The 26357-nt window shown below is 60.2% G+C and overlaps 3 protein-coding genes and 1 non-coding gene across 9 annotated transcripts; 2 read left to right on the forward strand and 2 right to left on the reverse strand.

Annotated features, from left to right (window-relative positions):
- Positions 1 to 201: 201 nt before the first annotated feature.
- RPS16 (ribosomal protein S16) lies at positions 202 to 3517 on the forward strand. The gene is made up of 5 exons (XM_055309772.1): positions 202 to 350; positions 486 to 587; positions 2919 to 3015; positions 3137 to 3184; positions 3307 to 3517. The coding sequence occupies exons 1-5, from the start codon at positions 303 to 305 to the stop codon at positions 3450 to 3452; spliced, it is 441 nt and encodes a 146-aa protein (XP_055165747.1). The 5' UTR covers positions 202 to 302; the 3' UTR covers positions 3453 to 3517.
- A 3443-nt stretch (positions 3518 to 6960) lies between these two features.
- Positions 6961 to 17105, reverse strand: PLEKHG2 (pleckstrin homology and RhoGEF domain containing G2). 6 transcript variants are annotated; one of them, XM_055311287.1, is made up of 19 exons: positions 16311 to 17105; positions 15527 to 15653; positions 14430 to 14698; positions 14253 to 14353; positions 13425 to 13491; positions 13242 to 13288; positions 12852 to 13002; positions 12441 to 12578; positions 12077 to 12277; positions 11530 to 11622; positions 11352 to 11438; positions 10958 to 10991; positions 10763 to 10864; positions 10594 to 10641; positions 10476 to 10514; positions 10295 to 10311; positions 9990 to 10166; positions 8955 to 9879; positions 6961 to 8876 (listed from the first exon to the last, which is right to left on the reverse strand). In XM_055311287.1, exons 2-19 carry the CDS (start codon positions 15633 to 15635, stop codon positions 7318 to 7320), a joined length of 4164 nt encoding a protein of 1387 aa, XP_055167262.1. In that variant the 5' UTR covers positions 15636 to 15653; positions 16311 to 17105; the 3' UTR covers positions 6961 to 7317. The 6 variants fall into 6 exon arrangements, with proteins under 6 accessions (XP_055167262.1, XP_055167261.1, XP_055167258.1 ...); XM_055311286.1 differs by having other exon boundaries at positions 14430 to 14701; XM_055311283.1 differs by having other exon boundaries at positions 6961 to 9879.
- A 341-nt stretch (positions 17106 to 17446) lies between these two features.
- TRNAI-UAU (transfer RNA isoleucine (anticodon UAU)) lies at positions 17447 to 17539 on the forward strand. The gene is given in 2 exon segments: positions 17447 to 17484; positions 17504 to 17539. It is a non-coding gene; the product is annotated as a tRNA-Ile (tRNA).
- Positions 17540 to 20404: 2865 nt separating this feature from the next.
- ZFP36 (ZFP36 ring finger protein) lies at positions 20405 to 22915 on the reverse strand. Its single transcript, XM_055310559.1, has 2 exons — positions 22813 to 22915; positions 20405 to 22069 (listed from the first exon to the last, which is right to left on the reverse strand). Exons 1-2 carry the CDS (start codon positions 22849 to 22851, stop codon positions 21116 to 21118), a joined length of 993 nt encoding a protein of 330 aa, XP_055166534.1. The 5' UTR covers positions 22852 to 22915; the 3' UTR covers positions 20405 to 21115.
- Positions 22916 to 26357: the final 3442 nt, after the last annotated feature.

Consider the following 26357-nt stretch of genomic DNA (forward strand, 5'->3'; position numbering starts at 1 on the left):
GACCACCACGAGCGTGAAGACCAGCAGGTCTTCATCCTTTTCCAGCGATTGCACGCAGCACACTTCAGGCCCCGCCCCTTCCGCTCCCAGGTCCCGCCTCCTCCGGTCCTTGGACCCACCTTCCCGCCGCTTTTCCGAAGTCCCGCCCCCTGGAGGCAATATGTGCCGTCAAGCTCTCTCCCGTCGCGACGCAGCTCCCAAGGCGCCTGCGCAGACCCTGAAAAGCGGCTGGGGCGGCCCCGCATTTTCCTTTTCCGGTTGCAGCGCCGCGCGGTGAAGAGCTCTTCCCTACCGCCGCAGCCATGCCGTCCAAGGGTCCTCTGCAGTCCGTGCAGGTCTTCGGACGTAAGGTAGCCTGGGTGCCCGAAGGGAGGGGCGGAGGGAGGCGGGGGTCGGCCGAAGCCTACGGGCCGGTTCTGGGGTGGACATGGGAGCCGGGGGCCGAAGCTCACGTGGCTGCGCTGTTGCTCCCTTGCTTTCCACAGAAGACGGCCACCGCCGTGGCGCACTGCAAGCGGGGCAACGGCCTCATCAAGGTGAACGGGCGGCCCCTGGAGATGATCGAGCCACGCACGCTGCAGTACAAGGTGCTGGATTGGGGAGGGGCGTTTGGGTTGAGTGGAGGCCTCTAGCTAGAAAGAGATGCTTAAGTAAGTCGGTTCCTGGAGTTCATTGGCCTTGGAAGCTGGAGGATGTTTAGAAACAGTTTGGGGCAGAGAAAAAGGGGCCTTGGGAAGTGGTTTTCGGGGGTTGGAGATACCGTGATAAAAGCTTGAGTGGGCAGAGTGAAAACGTGGATATTGCAGATATCCACGTTTGCTTTGGAAAGCATCCAAAGAGGGTGCTTTCAGGGACACCTGGGTGGCTCAGAGGTTGAGCATCTGCCTTCCGCTCAGGGCTTGATCCTGGAGTCTGGGATCGGGTCCCACATCGGGCTTCCTGCATGGAGCCTGTTTCTCTCTGCCTGTGTCTCTGCCTCTCTGTGTGTCTTTCATGAATAAAGTCTTTTTTTAAAAAATGAAGATGCTTTAAAAACTCGGATTTTTGGAAGTCCACTCACTGGGGGTATAAAAGGCAACAGGAGTTGGTGCAGTCTGGTTTCTTGCACTAAGTTAATGCGGGACGTGTGTTGTGTTCACAATCTAACGTCTTTTTTCCTGCTAGAGTGTAGACTCAGAGGACAGAAATCAGTTTATTTCTGTTAGGGTTTCTTAAGACTTTGTAAGAGTAGGGTTTGGACACTGTTGATGGTCAACAATTAAATATTGGAAGAACAGGAACAGAATTTGGGTTTGTTGTGATTTGCTGTGAAAGGGGTTCGTGGTCCCCTGCGTGTTTTTGCCTGTTTTTTTTTTTTTTAATTTTTATTTATTTATGATAGTCACAGAGAGAGAGAGGCAGAGACACAGGCAGAGGGAGAAGCAGGCTCCATGCACCGGGAGCCCGACGTGGGACTCGATCCCGGGTCTCCAGGATCGCGCCCTGGGCCAAAGGCAGGCGCCAAACCGCTGCGCCACCCAGGGATCCCTTTGCCTCAGTTTCTTGAGCTCGGAATGGAAAGAGCAGAGTCTGTTTTTTGCCTGTTTTATATATGTTATTGTTTGAGGGAAGTAACTTCATTTTTCTTTTTTGGGTTCTATAAAAGTGGGATAACTACTACCTTGAAGGACTGTTGTGAGGATGAATTAGGTTGTTAGTGTAAACTGCTTAACATGTGAATAAATGCGTTTGTGTCTTCATAAAGTATGTTGCTTTTATTACCTTTGACTTTTTAATTTTAGTGTAGTGGGCACACAGTGTTACATTAGTTTCCAGTGTGTAGGGTTGTGGTAAAATTGTTACTTTTAAGTGCGGAAAATAATTTTACTGTAGTAGGTTTATTAGTTAGAATTTAATAGGGTAGAGTCTGAGATCCCTTGGCATAGTAGATAATGGAGTACTGTGGTTTACTCTTACCAACTGTCAGTTACACAAAAGTTTTGCTTGTGTGTCCTGTGTACAGAGCGGTGGTCCCAGGCCCTACCCTCATAGAGCTCCTAGCCCACTGGAGGAAGCAGACTGGACCCAGTACCAGACACTAATCCAGCATAGTCTGGGTTGGAATGGAAGAGCCCCGAGAACGCTTCCACTTGGGTGAAAGGATCAGGACAGGCTTGGGGAGTGGGTGGAGGTGATGATGGGGATCTGTGAGCTGAGACCTAGAGTAGGTAAAACAGGAGCACACAGGCACTTGCAAAACATCTAGAGCCGGCAAGGGGATAGCATGGCACAGGTTGTGTAGTATTGTAATTTGGAAATGGGAGGCTCAAAGCGCTGGGCGGAGAGCTCAAGGGGAGAAATCCAGAAAAAGCACAAGACATGGTCCAGGAGTGGCTTTTCACCGTTTGCAGTAGTTTTGGTGGTTGTAGAGGTTTGCCGTGTTCAGTTAAAATGCTAACACTTTGGGGATCCTTGGGTGGCACAGTGGTTTGGCGCCTGTCTTTGGCCCGGGGTGCGATCCTGGAGACCCGGGATCGAGTCCCACGTCGGGCTCCCGGTGCATGGAGCCTGCTTCTCCCTCTGCCTGTGTCTCTGCCTCTCTCTCTCTCTCTCTCTCTCTCTCTCTCTCTCTCTGACTGTCATAAATAAATAAAAATTAAAAAAAAATAAAATGCTAACACTTTTAAGAACCAGTCCTAGAGATGGGAACACTGAGGCCCAGAGGGACAGAAACAGGAGGGCCCAGCTCAGGTTGCCTTCAGGAGTCTCTCATCCATCTTCAAGTGCTCCCTGCTCTCCTGGCCGTGCATCCCCTTGCCCACTAGTGCTTTGAGGTCAGTGGTGGCAGTTACTTGGAGAGAGAGGAGTAGGGTGCTCAGTGAGATAGTCACCTGTCCAGGTTGTGATAGGAAATCCTGTCATGTCCCCTGTTTCTCCAGCTACTGGAACCTGTTCTGCTTCTGGGCAAGGAGCGATTTGCTGGGGTGGACATCCGTGTCCGAGTGAAGGGTGGTGGTCACGTGGCCCAGATTTACGGTGAGTTCCAGGAATTGGGCGTATGGGGGGGACGGATGGGCAGGTGGCTCTGAGAGCCAGGCCCTATTCTTGGGCCTTCTCAAAGCTAATATACTCTTCTGTGCATGTATTTCCCTCACAGCCATCCGCCAGTCCATCTCCAAGGCGCTGGTGGCCTATTACCAGAAATGTGAGTGAGAACGGCTCCTTCCCGTGGGTGGGTGGGTGGCAGGTTGAGGACCAGCCCCCATCTTCAGCCCAGAGACTGGGGGATGCTTCCACCACTCTCACCTTTCACTGTCCTTCTCCCAGATGTGGACGAGGCCTCCAAGAAGGAGATCAAAGACATCCTTATCCAGTACGACCGGACCCTGCTGGTGGCAGATCCCCGGCGCTGCGAATCCAAAAAGTTTGGCGGTCCTGGTGCCCGTGCTCGCTACCAGAAATCCTACCGATGAAATTGTTGTGAGGATGAGGGTTCAGCTTTATAATAAACCGCTGTCGTGGGACTTAAGGTTTCAAAGGTTGTGCTTTGGTTGTTTGTGGTGGGTCTTGGGCTAAAAGGAAAGAAACACCCTGGCCCAGTGTCAGTCTGGGTTGTAAGCCGGCATCACCCCAGGGTTAGTGTGGATGGGTTGGAGAGGCAGGTGGGAGCAGGCTTGCTCTCCATCTCCCTGCACCTCCAGTGGAGTCCAGTGTGGGCACAGCAGAGGTTGAGTGGTTGTGTGGGGTGTCTTTGTGAGTTTGTCTTTTTTTTTTTTCCAGTCCCTTTGCTGCTGTTGTCATGGAATGTCAGGGAGGAGTGGGAAATGTGTAAGATTGGTAAACTTTAACAAAGACCAGAGAAACAACTTAGGTGCATTACAAAGTCATACTTTGGGCCACACATAGATTGGAAAGGAATTTTTCCTAATGTCAACCTGTAGGTAGGTAGGCTTGAGATGTGGGGAGATGGGGTGGGTGTGGCATTTCCCCTGACCATCCCTTCAGGTTGTCAATACTCCCTCCTGGGGAAAGGTCCTGATTACACTGTGTGGTGGCTGTCTTTGCAGGGCTCAGAACGTGTGTCTGACTGAGGACTTGTTCACCCATTGTGCCTCCCATGTAGTAAGAGCCAACACGCAGTAGGCTCTCGGTTGCTACTTCTGGGCTACACATATAACACAGGATGTTTCCATTGTCTAAAAAAGTTCTGTGGGACAGTGCTGGTGTATGTATAGGAAAGTAAAGTGTTGCTTGTGGATTCAGTTAACTTTTGTTCTGCCCTCCCCCTCCCATTTTTGCAGGAAGCAAGAGCCCTTCATTGAGAGGGAAGGGCATCTCCGCATACATTAACCTTGCAGCCAACCTGGATGACCCCAGTCATTGTCCCCAAGGTGCCACACTATTCTCCTGGCTGCTGGGGGTACTAGCAAGAACATTGTATGGCAGTTGGACATTGCTGGCTGAGGGAAAATTTTACAGATTTATATATATATATATGTATATATATATATATATATATATATGTATATACATACATATATATATATATACATATGAGGGAACTTGAAATTTACTGTCCAGTGGAGCAGATATAAGAAAGCTTGTATATGCCCCACTCAATACAGTAGCTTAGCGTGGCTGGCATACTGGGCTACACAGATGAGAGAACACTTGGATTGTGAGGAAAATTCTACAGGACGGCACTGGTAACAGGGAGTATACTCAGTGCTTCTTAGAGATAGACAGTGGGGTTGATGGGCACCAAGTAGATCCCCAGCTAAGTGTTCCTGGGAGATTGGTGGCGGGCAGGTGTCTAGATGGTAGGTATGAAAATTAACCTGGTGGCCACAAGAGCAGCTCACCAAGTTTTGCACTGGAGGTGTAGTTAAAGGGTTAAAGGTTTAGCTGGCATTAACCTCAGTGTCCCAAAGAGGGCAGCAGGGCACTGGCGGCCTACTGCAGAGCCTGATGGAACTGACTGGAGGCTTTGAAGAAGGCTGGGCTTACACGGGGCAGGTTGTAGTAGACCTGCAAGGAAAGTGTACCTGAGGAGGTATCAGCTTGGGTTGTGAGGGAGAGCTGGGAGTCTGGCAGGTGGGAGTAGGAGTCCAGGGGCAGGGATCAGGAGGGGTTGAAGCAGGCCTGATGTTCCTACAGGGTTGAGGGACCCCCTTCTGAGGCTCCTGGCTCCCTGCCAGAGGCACAGCTGGGATGCATCTTGCATCTGGAAAGGCTGAGGGGGCTCGCCTCTCCTTCCCCACTTGAGGCTATGGAGTAGCCGGCCTCTTTCTCCTTCCCTGCCGCCTCCTCAAATACCGGGAATTCCGGCGCCACTGGGAGCCCGGGCCAGGCTGAGAACTTTCCTTCAGCTGAGAGTGTGCAGCTGGGGGCGGAGGAGGGGAGGGCCAGCCTCCGTTCTGACCTCTGGGAGGCTGCAAGCAGGCCCAGGCCCTGCTGTATGGCTCAGTAACCATCCAATAAACAAATGAAAGAAGCTAGCAGCTAGTATTTATTGAGCCAGGCCTTGTTTAGGCTACTTTCCTCAACTAAGAATTACCTGGGGCCCTGGGAGTGCTAGGCTACAAGCCTTATTCCAAGGAAAGTGTTTTCTTGAACCATGCCTGGCATAGGAGAATCACTTAGGTAAGAGGACTCTTAGCTAGGTGACTAGGCAAATCTTTTTTTCTCTATATACTCCTGTTTTTCTCTAAAGTGAGGATCAGAAACCATTCTCACGTGCCTTTTAGGGACATTGAGAGGATTCAAAGTGAATGAGTTCACATAAAGTGACTAATGCTCATGCTATGCAGCTGGTACTCAATCTTATTTTTTTTTTCCTGTTAGCTGATTGTTCAAACTTCAGATTCCCAGGCTCCTGCCCTGGAGGTTCTGAGTCCATAGGTGGAACTAAGAGCCTGAGTCCTTGGGGATCTGTGAGTTGAACAATGCCCTGGTGAGTCAGAGGCTCAAATACATTTGGGAAGTGAGGCTGTGCTCCCTGAATCTTTACAAACAATGATCTTACAGGGCAGGTACTGTTAGAATTTCTCAACTGTAGCAGTTGAGAAGACCCAGACTCCAGACTTGAAGGTCATATAGCAACTGGAAAAGTCAGGATTTGAACTCAGCTATGACGCTGTGGTGCCTCAGGAAATTCCAGAGAAAATTAAGTAAGACAATGTGCTAAGTACAAGACGTTTAACGTTCAAGGAACGAAGCTAGTCTATTACCAAAGAAACTGCTTAAATTCGGCTGCTCGCCAGGCATGCCACTGCTGGGAGGAGGCAGAGTGATTCTAACATAAAAGCCTTTGTCTCTGACCTGAATTTCTTTCTTGGGAGTGGGGACACAGAGGCACTGTAGAGGTCCTGAACTAGAGCGAGGGGGTATGAAGATCCGATGTGTGTAGGTGGGCACAAGAATCGGAACATTCATGTGTCGGGGAGTGAAATCCGATGTGGAACAGACTTCCCAGAATCCCAAACCCAACTCACTCTAGTGTTAGTGTGAAACAATCCCTGAAATCTTGTCGTCCCAAGACCCAAAAGAATCTAAGGAAGGATGGATGGTGGTAGAGAACACTGGGTTGCTGCGCTGATGGATTAGATGGCTGAGTCAGTGAGAGACAGATGAATGGGTAGAGATGCAAATCTGGAGGGATGGATGAATGGAGAAGGGCTGGTTGGACAACATGGACAGGAGACAGTGTTGGAATGGATGAATGGGTAGGAGAATGGGGGTAGGATGATGGGTCGATGAAGAGGCAGAGTGGACGAAATAAAGCATGGCATGTGGATTGAAGTTGGAATAGGTAGCCAGGCAGGAGATGGACGGAGACCGCTGAACAAGATGAGCTAGGACACAGGAACAGGCTGAACTGCTAAGGGAATGGCCTTCCAAGTCTACTTGGAATGAAGCTGCTTAACTTGGCTTTTCTGGATGACATCGAGCAGTTCCTGAACTCTGAAAGCAAACACCGAATGGTAATGGAGGGTTCTAATTCTCAGACTGTTTGAGATGCCTCCAGTTTTCAGAACCACTGATTCACGGATGTGTCAGAGCTTCGCATTCATTGTCTTGTCATCCCCCACTGCCTCCAGAATGGGAAAAGATACAGAACTTCATAATATTAACAAAATATTAATGATATCCCCCTCCCCATCCCTGTTGAGTTAATCAAGGCAAGTAAAAAGGACCATTTGCCAAAGCAGCTCCCAGGAGTTGAAAAGCTGCAGCAATCTTTACACCTGTGTTCAGTGTCTGGACTTCAGGGTGAAGTTCTGAGGGTCGGTGGCATCTGGTTGAGGTCCTTGCTTTTCAAGAAGCCCGGCATCCGGCTCATGTGTGGAAAGGGGCATCAGGAGTTCCCTGGGCCCCGCGAAGGCCCACAGATTCCTGGGGGGGCGCCAGGAGAGTGGGGTGGTTCAACCTGACCTGGGCCTTGGCCGGCCGCAGCCGCCCACCACCCCCGACGTGGATGTTGACCGTGGTGGCATAGCTGAGCCTCCTGGCTGGGGGGGGTGGGGGCTGGGGCTGGGGCGGTGGTGAAGGTGCCCGCGATGCGGGGGCAGAGGAGGACCAGGGACCCCGGGAGGCTGCGGGAGCGTCCCCCCCAGGCCCTTGCCGCCGAGCCAGGCTCTGACTGATGTACGAGGCTGCCAGGTATCTTGAGAGGGCAGCTGCATTGGGGCCCAGGAGCTGACGGGTTGGAGGAGCGGGACTGTGGGGTGGGGTCAACTCTGAAGTCTCTGACCGGACTACAGGAGAGACCAGGTGGCCTCCCAGTTTGGACATAACCACGGCGCTCTGGCCCGGTGTGGGTACCAGGCCCTGGATGTCCTGAGAGCCTCTTCGCTCGGGCGAAAGCATTGCAGCTGGACCGTGCCCTTCTGTGAGGCTCTTCTGCTCCAACAAAGGTGCAGCAGATGGACCGGGGCTGTCTGGGAGGCTGTCCTGCTCGGGCAAAGGTGGGAGGGCCTGGACTTGGGTGTCCGGGAGGCATGGTCGCTGGGGCAAAAGTGTGGTAGCTGGGACGTCTGGGTTGTGGGGCACACAAAGCGGTGTGCTGGCTGGGACCCGATGGTCTAGGCAGCTCCCGTGTGCAGGCAAAGGCGAGGGGTCCGGAGCCTGAACGTCTGAGCAGTCTTGGGGTGAAGACAGTGGAGCACCGGCTGGGACGTGATGGCTTAGGTGGCCTCCACATGCAGGCACAGGTGAGGCACCTGGAGCCTGAACGTCCGGGAGCTCGTGTCGCAGGGGCAGTGAGGTGCTGCCTGGGATCTGATGGTTCCCTCCATGCGTAAGCGAAGTGTTCAAGGCCTGATCGCAGCTGCCGGCTGGGAACTGAACATCCCGGGGACCTCCTTGCTTAGTTAGCGGGGTACCGGCCGGGGTCTGGGCACGCAGGTGACCTTCTTGCTTGGGCGTAGTGGCCGTGGCTACAACCGTAACATCGGAACAGCATCCCCGCCTGGGCAAAGCGGGGCTGCTTGGATCCCGGATGTCCACATGGCCTCCATCCTCAGCCAAAGGAGCGGTGCCTGGAACTTGGATTTCCAGGGGGGCTTCCTGAGCAGGCAAAGCTGTAGCCGGCACACGAACACCTGGGGCGTCCTCCTGCTTCGGCACGGCTGCGGCGGCTCCGGCCACACTCTGTATATTCCAGAGGCCTCTCTGCTCAGGCAACGGGGCCGCAGCTGGAACCCGGATGCTCAGAGGGTCTTGCTCAGGCAAATTTGAAACGTTTAGACCCTCGCCCCCCAGGCAGCCTCCCTGCTTGGACAAAGGTGTGGCGGCTTGAACCCGGGTGGCGGGACCCAGAGGAACAGACTCCTGGGCACAGGTCAGCGGGAAGGCCAGCTCACACACCAGCACATGTCCAAAGGCAGGCAGGGGCCCTGTGTGCACAGAAAGAACCGAGTCAGCACTCCCGTCTCCGCGTGGGCCGTCTCTGCGGACACACACCTGGACCTCACCTGGCTCAGCCTGCTCGTGCGGCAGGCAGGGGGACAGCTGCGGTTGGGCCAGGGCGCGCGGCCGGCGGCGGGGGGCGTTGGCCGACGCCCGGGTCTCAGCCCGCTGCATCTGCTGGATGCGCTCGCTGTAAAGCCGGGCTAACTCTCGCACTCGGGAGGCCGCCCGCTCCGAACTCGAACTCGGGGCTCCTGCCTTCCCACTCCCGCCGCTGCCTCCGCCCAGATCCGAATCTTCCAGGATGAGCAGTGGCTCCGGGAAACCCGGCCGGGCCAGCTGCCCCTGCTCCAGGGCCTGCCAGGCGCTCCGGATCTCCGAACAGGAGCGGAATTCCAGCTCATCCGGGAATCCCTGATCTCGGGGGACATCCTGCGGCTGGAAGTCTGGGAACGACTCCCCTTCCGCAGCCTCCTCCCGCCCCGCCCTGCCGCCTGAGGACGGCTCTCCCAGTTTTGTGGAACTGCTTCCAGGGAACAGTTCTCTCCTGGTGGCCAGGGCCTCATCGGGCCCCCGCAGAGGTCCCTGGAGCCATGAGTCACAGGGCAGGGTGGGAGCGCTGGGAAGACTAGGAATGTCAGGGACACTAGGTATGGCTGGAAGGCAGGGCATTTCAAAAACACTGGAAATGTCTGACAGACTGGGAAGGTGGGGAATCTTGGGAATTTCAGACAGGCTGGGAATTTCAGGGAGGTTGGGTGTATCTGGACTTTTCGTAAGGCCAGGAACGTCAGGATTTTCAGCTGCGCTGGAACTTTCGAGCCCCTCCAGGACATGGAGTGGGGAAGGCCCCCGTTCGTCCATTTCCAGCTCCTCCTCCTCCTCCTCTTCTGAAGAGTCCCGGCTGGGCAGGGCTTGGAATGTGAGGGGGTCACTGCCCTCCGGCACCTGGGAGTCTCCAGGGAACTTGGGGATGTCGTGGGGCGATGGCTGTAGTGGGCAGTGTGGAAGAGGCCAAAGATAATCAGGGCGGGCTGGCCCCCCACCCCCGACCCCCAGCCAAGAGCCCCAAGGACACGATGCTGGGACACCCAGCTCACCGCTGGATCCCGGAGGCCTCTCTGGTTCAGCAGCTCCAGGATCTCTTCAGTGATCGAGGTCCCAGAGGGTTCCAGGGTGGGGGGTCCAGTGTCTTCCAGGTCCTCAGGGGGTCCGGAAGCTGGAACTGGTGGCTGAGGCTCTAAGGTGGGGTATAGCTCCCCCTCACTGCCAGCGTGCTGTGAGCAAGGAGAGAGGATGGAGGATAGGAGTCGAGGGCCCTGTCCCCTCCTCCCAGACCCAGGAGTCTGGGTCCCCAGATCCTGTCCTAGAGGACTTCTTTTTTTTTCCCTAGGAGACTTCTTACCTTGAGTCTAGGCTGAGCTGGGGATGGAGAGATGAGAAAGAGAAGAGTGAGATGCAGGAATAAGGCCCTTCCTGACCCACCGATGAGCTGCCCCTGCCACCCCTCCACCATGCACACAGGCCATCCCCTGTGAAGACAGACAGACAGGGCTGCACCCAGCTGGGCCAGGGCGGTCACGTACCGTTCTGTGGAAACATAACGTACGGGTCCTTCATTGGCTCTGGGGAGAGGACACAGTGACGTCAGGGGCCCAGCTCCCACCGCAATCTCCAGTCAACCTTTAGGTGGAGGACACTCACCGGACTGTCTGCGGCCACGGCGGGTAGCAGAGGGTCCTGGAGACGGAGCTGTGGGAGAGGCAGGTTAGAAGCCCGTGAGGGGCCCAGCCCCAGCTCCTGAAGGAGGAGAAGGCTGGGGGTGCAGCTGCTGGGGGAAGAGGTGGGGGGATCCTCAGGGTTCCGTCTTTACCTGTGTTCCTTCGTCCAGGGGTGAAACTTCTAGCATCTCGAGGTCGGGGAGACCCAAGCGGGGGTGTCAGGGGCTCTGGGATAGGCTTACTTTTAGGAGCACCTAGGGGTAGAAATTTGGAACCCAATAATCTCCTTCTCCTTGGGGAGGAATTCCTCTACTCCCACATTCTCCCAACCCAAGGCCTCAACTCACAGTGCAGGCTGTTTTCAAGGAGAACTTGTTTCGCCTGAAAGAGACAAGGACAAGGGTGGCGTCCCGGAGGCCTCGTCTCTGAGCACCCCTGTCCTAGTCCCGGTAACGGGTGCTGCTACGTGTGAAGCTGATGATTGTTAGCAATCACCACGACTCTGGGGGGGTCGGTGCTGATTCCTCCAGGGGAGGAAACTGAGACCAGAGAGGTTGCGTTACTTGCCCGAAGTCACAGAGTCGCAGGGTGGAGCTGGGATTCAAACCCAGGCAGCCTGACTCTGTGATTTATCGATCACAGTCTAAGTGGGTGCCCCCGCACTCAGGGTCTTGCGGTACTGGGGGGCCCGGGGTTAGTCCTCCAGCACGCTGAAGGCCCACGGATGGGCAGGAGCTGTACCTTGGCAGGGATAGAGGCCGGGTGGTTCTCAAAGAAGAGGCGCTGGAGACAGTGAATCCACAGCCTCTTCTCTTCTTGGTTCTTGGCCTGGGGGTGGGATGGGGTGGAAGTAGGGAGCCGGGTGTGAGGTCTAGGGACCGAGGGGAACCCTGACCGCCCAGCCCCACCTGGCACTCACCTGGAGCAGGTGCCTGTGTTTGGGAATGGTCAGATCGGACACCTTGAACCCCAGAGGGTCTCGAGGGCTCTCGCTCACACTCAGGTTGCAGCACTGGGGTGAGGGGAGACAGAGGGGCAGCAACCTTAGACTGAGGGGCAGCAACCTTAGACTGGGCAGAGGCCTCCTGTGCCTATCTGGGTCCCTACCTCCCAGACAGATGTGCCCCTAACGTTGCGTGGTGGGTCCCCTTTGCCCCTGGGAGCCTCCCCACCAGGCTGGGCTCTGTCCTCCTTCACCAGCCCCTCGCCTTCATCTGAATCAAGAAGATGCTTGCCAGGTGGGCAAATCCAGCCCTCCGCTCCCCAGGTCCTCACCTGCATCCTGCTTGGCCTCACCCCTCATTAAACCTCACCCTCCCATCCTTGGACTCAAGAAAACGTGGCCCTTTTAAGCTGGGTGGTCCCTTTTTTGCAGACCGTGCCCCGGGTCCTCCCTGTAAGGACACTGGTATATACGACACAGCTGGCAGGTAACCCTCTGGCCTCGCCCCCAACCCTGAACTCACGAAGATGTGGCCCTTGTAGGTGTACTCCGGTCCCCGGCGCTTGGCCACGAGCAGCATCCGGGAGAAGAGAAAGAGCAGCCGCTCGCCCCCTCGAAGTCGGGGGCCGCCCCCACCGCCGCCTCGGAAGGCGCCCTCCAGCACCAGCTCCCCGAAGGCACTGAGCTCCGGGCCGGTCCAGCCGCCCAGCCGCCGCTGCACTTCCTGCCGGGCCCCGCCAGGAGCGACGGCACAGAAGCGGGCACAGCAAGACAGGGGCGTTAGCAACACAGCCCTCCGAGGCCACCCGGGGAGCACCGATCCCCACCCTCCCCCTGCCAAAGACCCCCCCTGCCCTGTCCAGCCGCCCCTCCCCCGCCGGGGTCACCTGGAGGCGCGCAGCATGCTCCTGCTTGCGTTTCATGTCATTGATGTACCAGGCGACAGCTGTCATGGACACAATCGCCTCTTCCACCATCTCGCGGCCCCCGGCGCCCGGGCCCTCCGCCCAGTGCTTGCCAAGCTCCTGCCAGGCAGCCACCAGGCACCCAGGGAGGGGATAGACATGAGAGAAAGAGGAGAACGACAGGAGACAGACAGAGGTAGGGGCAGAGGTGGCGACCCAGAGAAGGGGACAAACAGCAGAGACAGAAAGTGGAATCAGCAGGCGCTAGAAGCCCCAGCCCCAACTGGTGTCCCGGTTTCTAGGGGACTTGTCCTTTGGCCCACCCTCCAGATGTACCACCCGGACACCCCCCCCCCCGCCCACCGCGAACAGCCCCCCAGGGCCACGGCTGACCTGCAGCAGCAGGTGGTACTTGAGGATCCGCTGAACAGGTTTGAGCAGGAAGCTCTGCAGGGGCAGCGAGTGGTGGAGCTGGGCCTGGCGCTCCTGCAACCACAGGGCTGCGGGCGGGGACAGCGACAGCTCCCGGAGCAGGGCTAGGGAGCTGGGGGCACAGCAGGGGTCAGGGGTCAGCTGGCGGCCTCGGTGGGCGGGCTGGGAGTGGCCAGGGTTGCAGGGGCTGGGGGGGGCTGGGGGGCGGTCAGGGGCGGCTTAGGGAGAGGTGGGGGGGTCAGGCAGGGGTCGAGCTGGGCGGGTGGAGGTGGAGGGGGTGGAGGGAGGCTGGCTGGCGCATCCGCTCAGTGGGCAAGGCCTGGGGCCCAGCAGGGGCTCCTCACCCCTCACCTCGGGTAGTTCATGCAGTACAACGTGTAGATGTCAAAATCCTCACTCTGCGGGGGACATGGGAGGGAGAGCTGAGGTGTGACTGCCCCGCCCCATGGGCCCCCCTCAGGCCTGGCCCAGGTCTGCCCCGCCCCCCACCCAGGCCACTGCATCCCAGACTGGGCACCGTCACCCCTGACTCACCCTCTGCACAAAGCACTCGGCAATGCCCCCTGCGCTGGGGCTGCCCTCTAGGTCCTCCAGGAGCTCACTGTGGGGGAGAGGGGGAGGTGAGGGACTGCCCCAGCCCCCAAGCCCCCTGTGGGAGGACTCCAGGAAGCTGGGGACTTGGCGGTCAGGATCTCTCAAGGGGCCACCTATCCAAAGGGAGTCTTCCGAGTGCTACACGGGAGATCACAACCTGCTCAGCCTTTATCCACGGACAGCGTCACCTTCCTCAGCCCAAAATCTTGTTACAGCTGACATGAGCCTGGGGGCGGGGATCTTGTGATATGACCCCAGGAGAGGGGCGTCATGACCCTCAGAACTGTGATGATCTTAAGATCCTGAGAGCTTGTCATGACTTCTCAGATCTCCTGCAATGATCTCAAGATCTCATTAAGATGCTCGCAGGTGTCAAGATCCTTGGATCCCAGCCTCGTCCTCGCTGGGTCCCGGCCAACCATCTGGTTTGTCTGGGACTGAGGGGTTTCCCAGGACGGGATGGTGATGAAAATGCTCACACTGGCATGATCTTCAGGCCCGGGAGCCCCGGATCCATCGTGATCCCAGACCTGACATGGTGCTGAGACACCCCAATATTTAGACCTCATCTGGGTCCTCAGGCTCCATCCCCCTCACCCTCCGCCACTCTGGGTCCTCACTCCCCGTCATGATCCCTGCCCGGTGGCGCTACAGCCCAGGTACCAGCCTGGACGGGGCACGATGGGGCTCCAAGGTTTGGGTCAGGCTACAGCCCACCACCCCTGACCCTGCCGGCCGGTGCCCTGGCCCATCCCTCCCACCTCTGACCTGCTGAACTCGTAGATGTCCTCGATGTTGGCAAATAGTATGCCCACCTGCTCCGCGCTCAGCCCCAGGACCCCACCGTCCAACAGAGGGCCCAGGTAGTCCTGTGGGGGTGACTGGGGTTATGGGGGTGGAGGCCGGCCGGGGTTCCCACTGGGCTCAGGTGCCCACCTGCCTCACCTCCACGATGCTGCGAAGGTCCCGGACATAGGCCCGCTCTGTCTCCACGATCTCTCGCGCCACTCGCTCCAGCCTCGAGGGTTTGGCCGAACCCGGGGTGCCCACAGGTGACAGATGCAGGCGGATGGGAGGCCCTGGAAGGGGCTCTGGCCTGGACACTGAGCAAGCTGGGGTGGGCCCCGGAGCCGGGTCCCCCTCGGAGCCCACAGTGCTGAGGGATGTGGAGCTCCCAGAACCTCGGGGGGAGGCCATGGCCGGGGTTGCAGGGGCTGCTGGGAGTGTGGAGCAGATCAGGGGGGGTCTCCCCAAACACAGCGAGTGCTCTCAGCCCTACACTCACCCCCACCCGGTTGAGCCTGGGCTTTCCCCTGGGTTCCCTTCTCCTCTGCCCTGGTCTGCTCTGGTCCTGTCCAGTCCTCTCCCTTCAAGGTCTTCTCTGGGCTCTGGCCTCCACTCTTCTAATCCACCTCCATGTGTCAGCCTGGGAGATCTTTATTAATTTGCCCATTTGACCCTGTCACTCCAAGTATAACCCTTTCATATCCTGAGGATAAAGTCCAAACTTATCAGATCCACAGGGCCTTATGCAACGCGGCCATTAAAGACCTTTCCATTCTGCTCTCTTCGCACAGCCACATCACTTGTCACCAGTCCTACTCCACTGCTTTCACTCACTTAAAAAAAAACCCAAACGGCCTCTCTCACCTATGCACACCCCGTTCCCTCCGCGTAGAATACTCTTCCTTGCTTTTCCCAACTCCATCCTCCTAATCTTTCGGTTCTGTTTAGATGTCCCCTCCTCCGCACAGCACCCACGGCCTTCCCAGACGGGGCTCCCACGGTGAGGGGACGGGTCTTTCTCTACCAACCCCCCCTACACCCTGTCCCAGCCGTGACCTGGGTTTCCCCCTCTGGGTTGTCCCCATCTGGGGACCGTGTCATCCGCCTGCGCAGAGCTCTGCATAGGCAGGGCTGGGACTGTCCCTGTCACCCTGTGTTGTCAGCACTGCCCAGCACCCGGCCAGCCACCGAGGGCTGCAGTGCCCGGAATGAAGGACAAACGCCCAGCAGACCCCCACCCTCCCTTGCACGCTCACCTGTCTGGGTCTCACACACAGCTGCACAGTTGCACACTTCACCTGTGGGGCCGCGGCCAAGGCCAGGGCTGGGTTTGGACAGGCTGGGTCCCCGGGCTCCCTCGGGCATGGCTGAGAGGCTCAGCGGCTGCAGCAGGAAGACCCCCTTCTGGGATGCGAGGACCCCATCAGCCTCCCCCTCCGCCCACACTCACAGATTGGGCCAGGGACTTAGGAGCACGGTCTAAACCCACGCGGGACCCCCGAGAGTAACGAATGGGGCAGACGGAGGCCGAGCGCCAGAAAGAGGGGCACAAGGAGAGGGAACACAGAGGAAAAGATGGAAAGGTTGAGACAAAGAAGAGTGAAGCCGGGAGCCTGGTCTGTCCGGGGCCGGCGGCTCAGGGATCCTGGGAACGCTCGGGCTCCGGCTGGAGCGGAGGGCGAGGGGCAGGGCTGGGAAAAGCCGTGGGCGGGAGGCCGCGGGGTCCCAGGGGAGGGCGGAGGAGGCTGGGGGACCGGATGCCAGGGTCCTGCAGACGGCTCCCTCCCCCGCCCGGGACTGCGAGTTGGGGCGCTGGCCCTGAGCCCTCGACCCACCTCCCCTCCTCCGGCCGGTCCCTCCGCGATCCGCTTACTGGCCCCACCGCCGCAGCCGGGTCCCCAGCGCCTTCCCACACCCCTCCAGACCCAAACTCCCGCCGGCGCCTCCGCTCGCCCCCCGCCGGCACGCCCCCTCATTGTTCGGCGGCTGCGGCGCCGCCCCCTCCCCCAGCCCGTCGGGGCCCCTCGCCTCCCCCCTCACCTCCCAGGGAGCCTCCAGCCCCGAGCCGAGGCTGCTCGCTGCTTATTCGACCCCAGCACGGTCCCCGGGGAGGCGCAAGGCCGGACTCCCCGGTCTCCGCGAGTCAGGGGCGCGCACTTCGGGTTCTCAGGCTCCGGGGACCAGAATCCGGGGCCTCTCAGAGAGTGGGATGCAGCGGTCCGAACTGCTCGGTCCTCTAAGCGAGGGATGCTGGGGGTCCCGACTCTTGGGTCTCGCACGGGGCGCTGCGGACCCAAATTCCTGAGTCTTCTAGGTAGGGCCGTGGGGCGACCGGATTCCCGAGTTCTCCCAACTCCAGGAGCAGAGGTTAAACCATCTCCAGGCCGGGGTCCCAAATTCCTGGGTCCCCTTGAAGTAGTGGGCGTTTCAGCCCCAGACTGGCTGGGGCGCTAGGAGTCCGTGTGCCAAGTTCGGATGTCTGGGCTCGGGTGTCTGGGAACCCCTGGGGGAAATCACCGGTCCAGGATCCGAAGTTCTTTAAACCGGGGTGCGGGAAGCTCGGCCTCCTGGATCGCGCCGGTCTGAGGTCCCGGACTGCCGGCTCCTCCAGGAGGGGGCGCTGGGCACCTGGATATCTGGGCTCCTTTAGCCTGCGCTTCGGGGTCTCAGGGCGCGGTGCACACTCGCGACTCCCGAGTCCACGACTTTGAACCCCTCAGGCTCTGGGACCAGTACTGCGGGGCTCCCGCGGCGGCGGCGCCACATCTGTGGCGGGAGAGTCCGGTCCCAGCTGTGAGGCGGGGGGCGGTCGCCTGGGGCCTCCCCTCCCCCCCCAGCCGCCCGGGCTCATATCCTGTTCCCGCCCGCGGGGGGAGGGGTTGCCTTCCGGCCGGCCAGCGGATAAAGGGTTAAGACCCCTCCCCCTGTCTCTGAATATTCATGAGAAGGCGAGTCCCAGGCAGGCCCCGCCCCCGCATTCCAAACGCCTCTCTTTTACTTTTCCCTTTTACAGCAAGGGCCTTCGGGGCGTGAGAATCCGGAACTGGTAGCCCGCTTTCTCCCATTGGTCAACCAAAAGATTCTTATTTGCATATGCAGTAAAAGGCGGAGCTGTCCAGTAAAGTCACGTGGCCAAGAACGACTGAAGGACCGCGCGACGCGAGGGTGCGGCCGGAGCTCCAGTGGCGCAATCGGTTAGCGCGCGGTACTTATACGACAGTGCGAGCGGAGCGATGCCGAGGTTGTGAGTTCGATCCTCACCTGGAGCATCTTTTTTTCCTCGGCTTCTTTTTAGAAATGTATACGTCTTAAAAATCACCAAAAACATCACATCGTCACTTATAGGAATGAATGTTTTGATCTTCGGAGTTTTCGGGCTGGAAAGACTCCTGGAACTCGCGATCGCCCGGGAGAGCGGCCTGTGTTGCGGGGAGGTGCCGTTTCCATCCGGGCCGCCAGAGGGTAGTATGGCCTCTTAAATGGGTCTGCAAATCTCAGTTTAAGACTTCTGTAGAGGTGTAGTGTCCTCCGCAAACTGTGTATGGCACTGCCTCTTCATCTTTTCTGTCTTGGATTTTTTTTTTCCATATAACACCGTATTGTACAACATGATTCAATATATTCATAAATTGTGAAATGATTACGTAAGTTTACTTAACATCAATCACGTCATATAGTTACTAATTTTTTTCCGCCTGTGTCTTGGAGTTAATTTCTACTCCCTCTCTTCCTCCCTTTTCCTGCATTGATGTGTTTCTTTGAACAAATGCTAAACATCCAATACGTGGCTGACTTCTGTTTAGGGTTTAGGCATGAGCAATTAACAAGACCAAGTCCCTGCTTCTGAGGATTCGACACTCCAGTGGGGAGGTTTCATGTAAACATGAAAACTACATTTTATGTGTTACATGGTGGTGAATGTCCGAGAAAAAGCAGAGCAAAGTAGGGAGGATGAGATGAGGGTGTTCGAGCTTCAGTGAGGATTGTGATCCTAGTAGTGAAACACCATCTCACTGAGGAGACATCTGAGCAGAGACCTCAAGGAGGGAAGTAGGCCATGAGGATGCCTGGGGGGTATATTCCAGGCAGAGGCAGCAGTCGTGGAAAGGCCCCGGGGCTGAAGCAGGACAGCTATATTGGTGAGGGGCTAGGAAGCCAGTGGCTGGAGCAAAAGAGTGGCCAAAGATAAGAGCCAGGCCTTGTAGGCTGGTGAGGACTTGGGCCTTTGCCTTTAATGTGACCTGACTGACTCAGGTGGCAGGACAGGTTCCCTGTGGTTGTCTTGTTGGGGAGGGAGGTTCCTGAGCCAGGAGAGCGGGAAGGGGCTGCTAGGAAGGTTCAGGGGGGGAGATGATGCTGGATGGGACCCAGGTGGGGGCCACAGCATGGGACCCGGGTGAGGCCCCTAGGAGGCAGGTGGATCACTGTACAGGATGAATCAGACACAAGTGCTGTTGGACCGGGGTGTGGGTTTGACAAAGAGGAGCCAAGGGCACTCGCAGGTGTTTGGCACTGGTAGCTGGCCATACGGGTCATTTTCAAAGATGAAGTTTCTGTTTTTCGAAGGGGCAGAGAACCTGTTTTTTGGTTTTTTGTTTTGTTTTGTTTTGTTTTTGCTAAGGGAAGGGCCAGAGATGTCAGTTTCTCTTTCTTTCGTGTCTTCTGTAGACGTCTGCACCGCTTGTTCTTGCTCTCGGCCTCCCCAATGTCTTTGGGTCTCCGTGTTTGTCTTTTACTCCAACCCTTTCTCCTAAGCGTGGGGATCTGAGCCCTTTCCCAAAAATGAAGGGAGGCCAGTGTCCTGGAAGGGAAGATGAATGGCCAGGGTCGGCCAGGGGGCGAGAGAGCACCAAAGAGGAGAGGGCCAGGAGGCCGGAGGAGGGGAGGGGGGCAGAGGAGGAGGGGGGGGACTGGAGAGGGAGAGGCAGAGGCAGGACCCCAGCAGGAGAGCGCAGAGGGGTGGGGAGGAGGTGGAACCGAGCAGACAATGAGTGAGACGCAGGGAGGAACAGGGTGGAGAGGGCAGGCGGGGGGGAGGGGGGGCAGGGAGAGGAGGAGGGGAACTGAAGGAAAGAGAGGAAGGGGGAAGGGGCGGGGGGGGGCTGGATGGGGAACCAGGGGAAGGGAGAGGGCTGTTGGGGGAGGGGCGGCCTTGGAGAGGGGGAGGGGGAGGGTCAGGGGAGGAGGAACTGACGGGGGAGGCCGGGGAGCCGAGAGGGAAGTGGGGGAGGGGAGCGGGGGAAGGGGCAGGGGAGGCGGCGGCGGAAGGGGGGCGGGGCGCCGGCGCTGACGCGGGGCGGCTTCCGGGCGCGGGGCGGCCGGCTCCCCCGCCGCAGGGTGGGTCCCGCCGCCTGTTGCCTTGTATGGTCCGAGGCCGCCGCGGTCCCCCGGGCCCCGCCCGACGCGGCCGCGACCCGCCCCGGGTCTGGGGGGGGACCCCCGCCTCGGCCGCGCGCCCCCAAGGCCCCCGGACGCCGACGGCCCGCAACGCCGAGCTCCTCGGGGCCCGACGGGCCACGACCCTGCCCCTCGGAGGGTCGGGCCGGGAAGCCGCAGGCGGCACTGGGCGGGCCCCGCAAGGTTTCCGAGCCACGAGAGTCCAGGATTCCAGGGCGCCGAGACTCCGAGAGTCGAATCCTGAGGCTTTCACGCCGCCTCCCCCCGGGTCCCGAAAGCCTGAGTCCCCCCTCACCCCCCACCCCAGGCTGTCACGTCCCGGAAGGCCGCCGGCACCCCGGGCGCCCCGACTTTCGGGATGCCCCCTCCCCCCCGCCGCGCCGCCCCCGTGCGTCCTGGGCTCGCGCCCCGGCACATTCCGTCCTCTCCGCCCCGCCCTCCTCCCTCGGCCCCGTGGGGACGGAAACATGCCGTCCCGCCCGCGCCCGGCCGAGGCCTGTGGGTCACGGAGCCCGGCCGGACGGCAGCTGGTCTCCGAGATCCGAGGGTGACCTCACCTGGGCCCGCCCTCTCAGGTGAACGGCCGGGCCCGGTGACGTCACTTCCTGCCAGGTAAGCGCCGCGGGCGGCTCGGCCTGCGGGGAGGGGGGGGCGGAGGGGCCGTCGGCGGACCCTACCCTCTCCCGCTTCTAAACACTCCCCGCCCCTCTCGACCGCAGAGGACTCCGGGACTGCAGTTTACACACAGATTCCTTTTATTTAAAAATTCCAAAAACCACAAAAATAAACTTTTAACAATATATTACTTAATATATTATTATAGCATACTTATAACAATAATTATTCCATCGTTTCCGATATTACAAAAAGGAGGAAGAAAAATACAAGGGAAGCAGACGACCCAATATATATAAATACTATAAAATCCATTAGAATAAATAAAGTCGTCATAAATAAAGGGCCCAATGGCTGGGGGGGTTGGGGTGGGGGGGTTTGGCAATGGCTTTGGCTACTTGCTTTTGGAGGGAAATTCGAGCACCAGGATTCCCCCTCGGGGGAGGCTCCAGTCACCACCAGACTCTGGAACCTCAGGGTCTAGGAGAAATTGGGAGGGGGCAGTGAGTGGGAGCCTATTATTCACAGCATTGGGAAAGGGAGGGGTGGGTAGAGGGCTCACTGCCTTCCTCAAATCTGCTACATACTTCTTTTTTTTTTTTTACAAGACCCAGAAAACTCCCCACCCCAACACCATGAACACGGAGCTTGCACACTGGGGACCTGCCCCAGCGTGGGGTCAGGGGAGTGGGTTAATGCACTTTGGAAGGTAGGGGGAGGCTACTTGATTGAGTCCCCCAAGTTCCCCACAGCCCCGGGGCCCCTGTGGAACCCACAGCAAAAGAGAAATGGCCCCCTTGAGATCCAGCTGATCTGTACTGGGCGGGCACTTGTCACTCAGAAACAGAGATGCGGTTGAAGATGGGGAGTCGCCGGGGGGCTGCAGGTGGCTGGGGTGGCCCAAAAATCCCAGCCTCGAAGACAGGCGAGTCGGATCCCCCTAGGCTGCTGCCGCTGCTGGCATATTCTTCGGGATCAGATCCCAGGGACTGTGCAGAGGGGCTCCGAGCCAGGCCACCCAAGGGCCCCCAGACGCTACTGGGGGTAGCCCTTCGGCAGGAGGGGCAACAGACTGCGGTGGGGTCCCTTCGGGCCACCGGGGTCCCAGGGGCAGCAGAGAACGCAGAGGGTGAAAGTGGAAGGTCCCCAGGTGGCGGTGGTGGGGAGCTGGAGGGAGAGAAGGAGCAGGAGGACAGGGAAGGGCCTGCCAGGCCTGCTGGTGGTGGTGACGGTCGGCGGCCGGAGGGCAGGCCCGAGAAGCTGATGCTCTGGCGCAGCACATGAGGGTGGCCCGGGGCAGCCAGATCTTCGCTGGGGTTGTGGATGAAGTGGCAGCGTGAGCCGTAGGGGCAGCCGCCCTGGAGGTAGAACTTGTGGCAGAGTTCGGTCTTGTACTTGGGGTGGCGGCTGGCCTGGCGCAGCTCGCCCAGCCCGTGGGCAAACTGGCACTTAGCCCCGTAGCGGCAGCGCCCACTCTCGGAGAAGGTCCGACACAGCTCGGTCTTGTACCGGGATGAGGTGGTGGGAGTCGCAGTAGGTGAGGTGGGTGAAGGCGACAGTTCAGGGCCTGGGCGGGGAGCCAGGGGTGCGAAACCCGGGGGTGGTGGCACCCAGCCACAGCTTGGACTCTCCACCAGGCTGGTGGAGCGGCCAGGCAGGCGGCCACTGATCCCAACCCGGCTCCTCTCGGGTGAGCTGGGGCTCCAGAGCCCGGAGGGGGGCCAGCCTGGGATGGACTCCGTCTCTCCGTGGTCAGATGGCATGTCAGGGCTCAGCGACAGGAGGCTCTGTGGGAACAAGGATCGGTTAAGAAACCGAAAATGCTGGGTGACGCCCCACCCCAGCTGCAGGGCACCTAAGAGCTTGCCAGTCCGGTTTGTGGGCTCCCGGCCTGAGCCCCACCTGCCCACATTAAAATATGGGTGTCGGATCGCAGGGATCCCGATTTGGAAGTTCAACCCCCCCCCCCCCCCGACGGAAGTGTCTCCCGAGGGACCCAGAGTCCCCGGCTCTCCAGGCCGGATCAAAACAAGACCCCAGAGTCAGACACCACCACTGTCCTCCCAATTTCGAGCCTCTGGGCCCCTGGGGAGCTGACCCCTCGCATCGGGTTCTCCAGTTTCACAACTGGAGAAGCAGGCAAAGTTAGCCGCGGAGTCGGGAAGCCCTCGGACTTGAGACTTCCCAGGGCTCTGGCTGGCCCGAGGGGCGGAGGGACAGGAGTCGGCCCCCCTCAGCCCGAGACTCCGCGCCCAGGGCCGCCTCCGCGCCAAACCGCGCCCTCCCAACCACTGGGGGTTAGGCCAGGTGTGGGGCCACTTCCGCCTCCAGACAGCCCCGGACTCCGACGAGTCCCCCGGCCTCCCGACTCCCGAGGGCCGGGACCCGAAAGTCGCGGGCTGTTTTCACCTCCTGAGAACCGCGCGGGTGTGGGAAGGGAGGCAGGGCCCCCGGGCCGGGCCGGAGCTGTGGGCACTAGCGCTCGTCGCCCTGGGGGGGGCGGGCCCGGGGGGTCGCCTGCGGGGCTCACCTTGTAGATGGCGGTGAGGTCCATGGTGGCGCGATCCATGGCGGCGCGAGCGGCCGAGGGGTGAGGAGTCGGCCGGGAGGGCGAGCGCTGAAGTCAGGCTGCGGTCGCCGGCCGAGCCCGGGCTTTTATAGAGGCGGGCGAGGGGGGGGGGGCGGGCCGGGGGGGCGGGGCCAGAAGGGGCGCTTCCCGGACGCGCGCCCCCAGCTAGGCCCGCCCGGCCCCCGGCCAGGACGCACCGGAGCCCGGCCCCGCGGGCGGCCGCAAGCGGGGAGTGCCCCGGGCCGGGGGGTGGGGCAGGGGGGACAGGGGGGTGTCGGCCCAGTTTCCAAGGCTGGAGAGAGCGGGGCGCGGAGAAGCGAACTGGGCCGTGGTGGGGGCAGGGCTCCCCGGGGAATCGACGCGGGCCCAGGCCAAGAGGGCGTGCGCGGGACGACGGCGGGGGCGGGGAGAGGAGAGAGCCGGGAACGGAGCCGGGGAGAGAACCGGAGAGAACCACGCAGGGACGCGGCCGTGGCGGGAGAGCCGCGCGCGCCCCGGAGGCAGGGAGAGGCGGGGAAGTTGGGAGACGGAAAAGACAAGTTAGAGACAGTCCCAGGGGGACAAACTCAAAAGAGGGGGAAGCGAGAGGGAGGGTCGCGTCAACTGAAAAAGCGGGGAGATGAACCGGGGGAAGCAAACACCGACAGGCCAGAAATCCCGTAGGAGCAACACGGAAGGGCGACCCAGGCCGGGTGGGGGATTCCGGGACGTGCGCGCCTGGCTCGGGCTCACTCAAACAGCCCAGGTCGGGAGACCTTGGTCACCAGCCCCCTGGCCCCCGAGACTCGCGGGGGCGGGGGGCCCCGGATCCCTGGCGAGGCAGGAAGGGGGCCCCTCGAGCTCACGCAGCAGATGGCCCCTCTGATCGGTACCCGCCCCCCAGCTCTGCTGCGTGAAAGTGCTTTACGGCCATCCACTCAAGGACGCGTTGTGCCCATTGTACACTCGAGGAGACCCAGGCCGAGTTACTGTTGTCGAACCTGTTAGTAAAAGTTCGCCCTCTGAGAAAACTCAAGATTGGAAAGGGCGGGGTGTGTGTGTGTGTGTGTGTGTGTGTGTGTCTTTTATTGCGGACGAGGGTTTGCCGCCGATGGAAAGTTGTTTGGAGGTGGAAGGAACGGGTCCCCCCCCCAACTGGTGGTCGCACGGGCGTCTTTTGGAGGGGGTGTGCCTTGAGAACTCCCAGTCTGCGGGGGTGACAACCCACACTGGCAAGGCCGCTGTGGTCGAGGGGGTGCCCTGCGTGACACTCGTTACAAAGGCCTGGGGAGAAAGTTCACTTTCAAAGGGGATCTCGGTGGGCTGGGCGCCCGGAGTGCAAAAACATGGGGGCTGAAGTCGTTGCCACGGGGTGCGGCTCTACCCAGGCGGAAAGTTGACTTCTGCGGGCTGCGGCCGCGCGCTGGGACCGAGGCGGAGACACTGCCCGGCGCACCGACCTGCCCCGTCGGACGGAGCTCGGGGGAATCCCTGTGCGGCGCGTTCTGGGGCCGAGGGGCCTTCCCGGCCGGTCCCGTGAGCTGGGCGGCTGCGGGCGCCTTTGGCACGGTTGCAGCCTCCCGCTCGCCCGTGACTCATTCGCAAGGGGCGGGGGAGGGGGGCTTCCTGGAAGCGGTGACGAGGAGGCTCGGCCCGGACGCCCGGGTTCTTCTCTTGTAACCAGGGTTTGTGTCGCCTGTAAACACAGCCTCGGGGACAACGGGGGAAAAGGGGGAAAGGGGAGGTGCCTGCCGCCCGCCTCCCGGCCGGGCTCCAAACTCCCGGGCCGCTAGTGGGATTACGGCGGTAGGGAGAGCGGGAGGTGTGTGTGTGTGGGGGACACCCTGGGGTCCCCGGAGTGTGGCTCGGCTCCGGCCGCGATCCCAGAGGAGTTTCGATTGCCTGGAGACAGGGAGCATTTCCCATCCCTGAGTCAGGCTCACCCCGTCCCCTCTCCTATCTGCTTAGTCATCGGCCCCGAGAGCCAGGACGCTAGGGATTGGGCGACGCTCTTAGAGGCTGGAGGGGGCTCTGCGCGGGGAAGGGCCGACCGCCACCCAAACGCAGGGGGTGGGAGCCAGGGCCCCGGGCCTCGCCCCCTCCTTGCTCAGATCTGGGGGAGGACCGGGCAGCTCTCCAAACCGCCTCTTTGCTCAGATCCCGGACACCAGGCCCCCAGCCCCTCCTACGTCGGACCCACCAGCCCGGGCGCCCAGCCCCCCCTCCCTCTCCAGCCCGAGCCCGAGCCCCCAGCCCCTCCTCCCTCCCACCGAGGAGCCTGGCTCCCCCCCACCCCGTCCAGGCCCCGGACGCCCGGCCCGGGAGGAAGTTCGGGGCAGGACTCCTCCCCGCTCCCCACGTAGCCAGCGGGAAAATCCGTGGCCCCAGCGGCGGCCGGGAATCCCCTCTGGAATGACGGTGGGGAAGGGGATGGCCGGGGTCCCCCGCGGGGTGCAGGGGGCAGCTCCCCGCCCCGCCGAGGGAGGAGGAAAGGGGCGGAAACCAGAGAGGCTAAAAATACGGCGAGCACTTCCGGCCAAGGGGGAGGGGAACGGAGAGCAGTTTCCAGAAAAACAAGCGGGGACGGGAAACGCGGGGGTGTGAGAGTCGGTGCGAGTGCGCGGGCGAGCAGGGGAGCGTGTACTCGCGGCACGTGTGCGCGCCCGGCGTGCCTGGGCGTGAGCGGGCGCGGCCGAGTGTGCAAGTGCGGGGCCAGCCGGTGGGCGGGCCGCGGCCGACGTCGTGTGTGTGTGTGTGTGTGTGTGTGTGTGTGTGTGTGTGTGTGTGTGTGCGCGCTGCGGGTGGGAGCGAGTGTGCTCCGGTGTGGCCGGGTGCACAGTGAGGGGGAAGTAGGTGTGGGACGCGAGTGTGTGCGCCCCGTTTCCTGCGTGAGGGCTGGGTACGGACAGGCCCGCCTGCCGCGGCTGCGCGAAGGGATGTGTGAAACCACCTGCCACCGTGCGGTTGACTAGGCTGCTCAAGCATCCCTGGGTGTGGGAATGTGTACGCTGCAAGTGTCTTCCAGGCGGCATTCGCGACAGCGTCTGACTTACATGAACTGCACGCACATCTGCGTGTAGCTCTGAAGCACTATGGGGGCTGGAGTGACCCCCCGAGGAGCGCGGGGTCAGGGGTCTGGCTGCCCTGTCTTCTGGCGGGAGGAGGATCTGTGCGCCCCCACCGGGAAGCCCTGTGCCTCAGCGTCTGCGGGACTCTAGGAGGCTGGGGCCCGGTGCGGGGTCCCTGGAGCTGTGTGTGCAGTGACCGGTGTTCCCAAACGTGTGTATCCTTGTCTGGGGGGAAGCTGAGAACACGGAGGCCAGAATCTGGTTGAGGTTCCCTCTGAGGCCCAGTCACAAGGCAGTGAAACTGGTGAACTTTGGTTCCTGACGTCTACAGCGCACATGACCGGGAGGGTGGCCGGTCACTGTTCGCCCCCTCCATGGGCCCAGCCGAGACACACACGCACACACTTGTACCTGAGAAGCGTTATCTAGCCGCAGCTAAGGCTACTTTCGATAATGTTG

The sequence above is a fragment of the Nyctereutes procyonoides genome, unplaced genomic scaffold (genome assembly GCF_905146905.1).
Source record: "Nyctereutes procyonoides isolate TBG_1078 unplaced genomic scaffold, NYPRO_anot_genome, whole genome shotgun sequence".
Taxonomy (NCBI): Eukaryota; Metazoa; Chordata; class Mammalia; order Carnivora; family Canidae; genus Nyctereutes; species Nyctereutes procyonoides.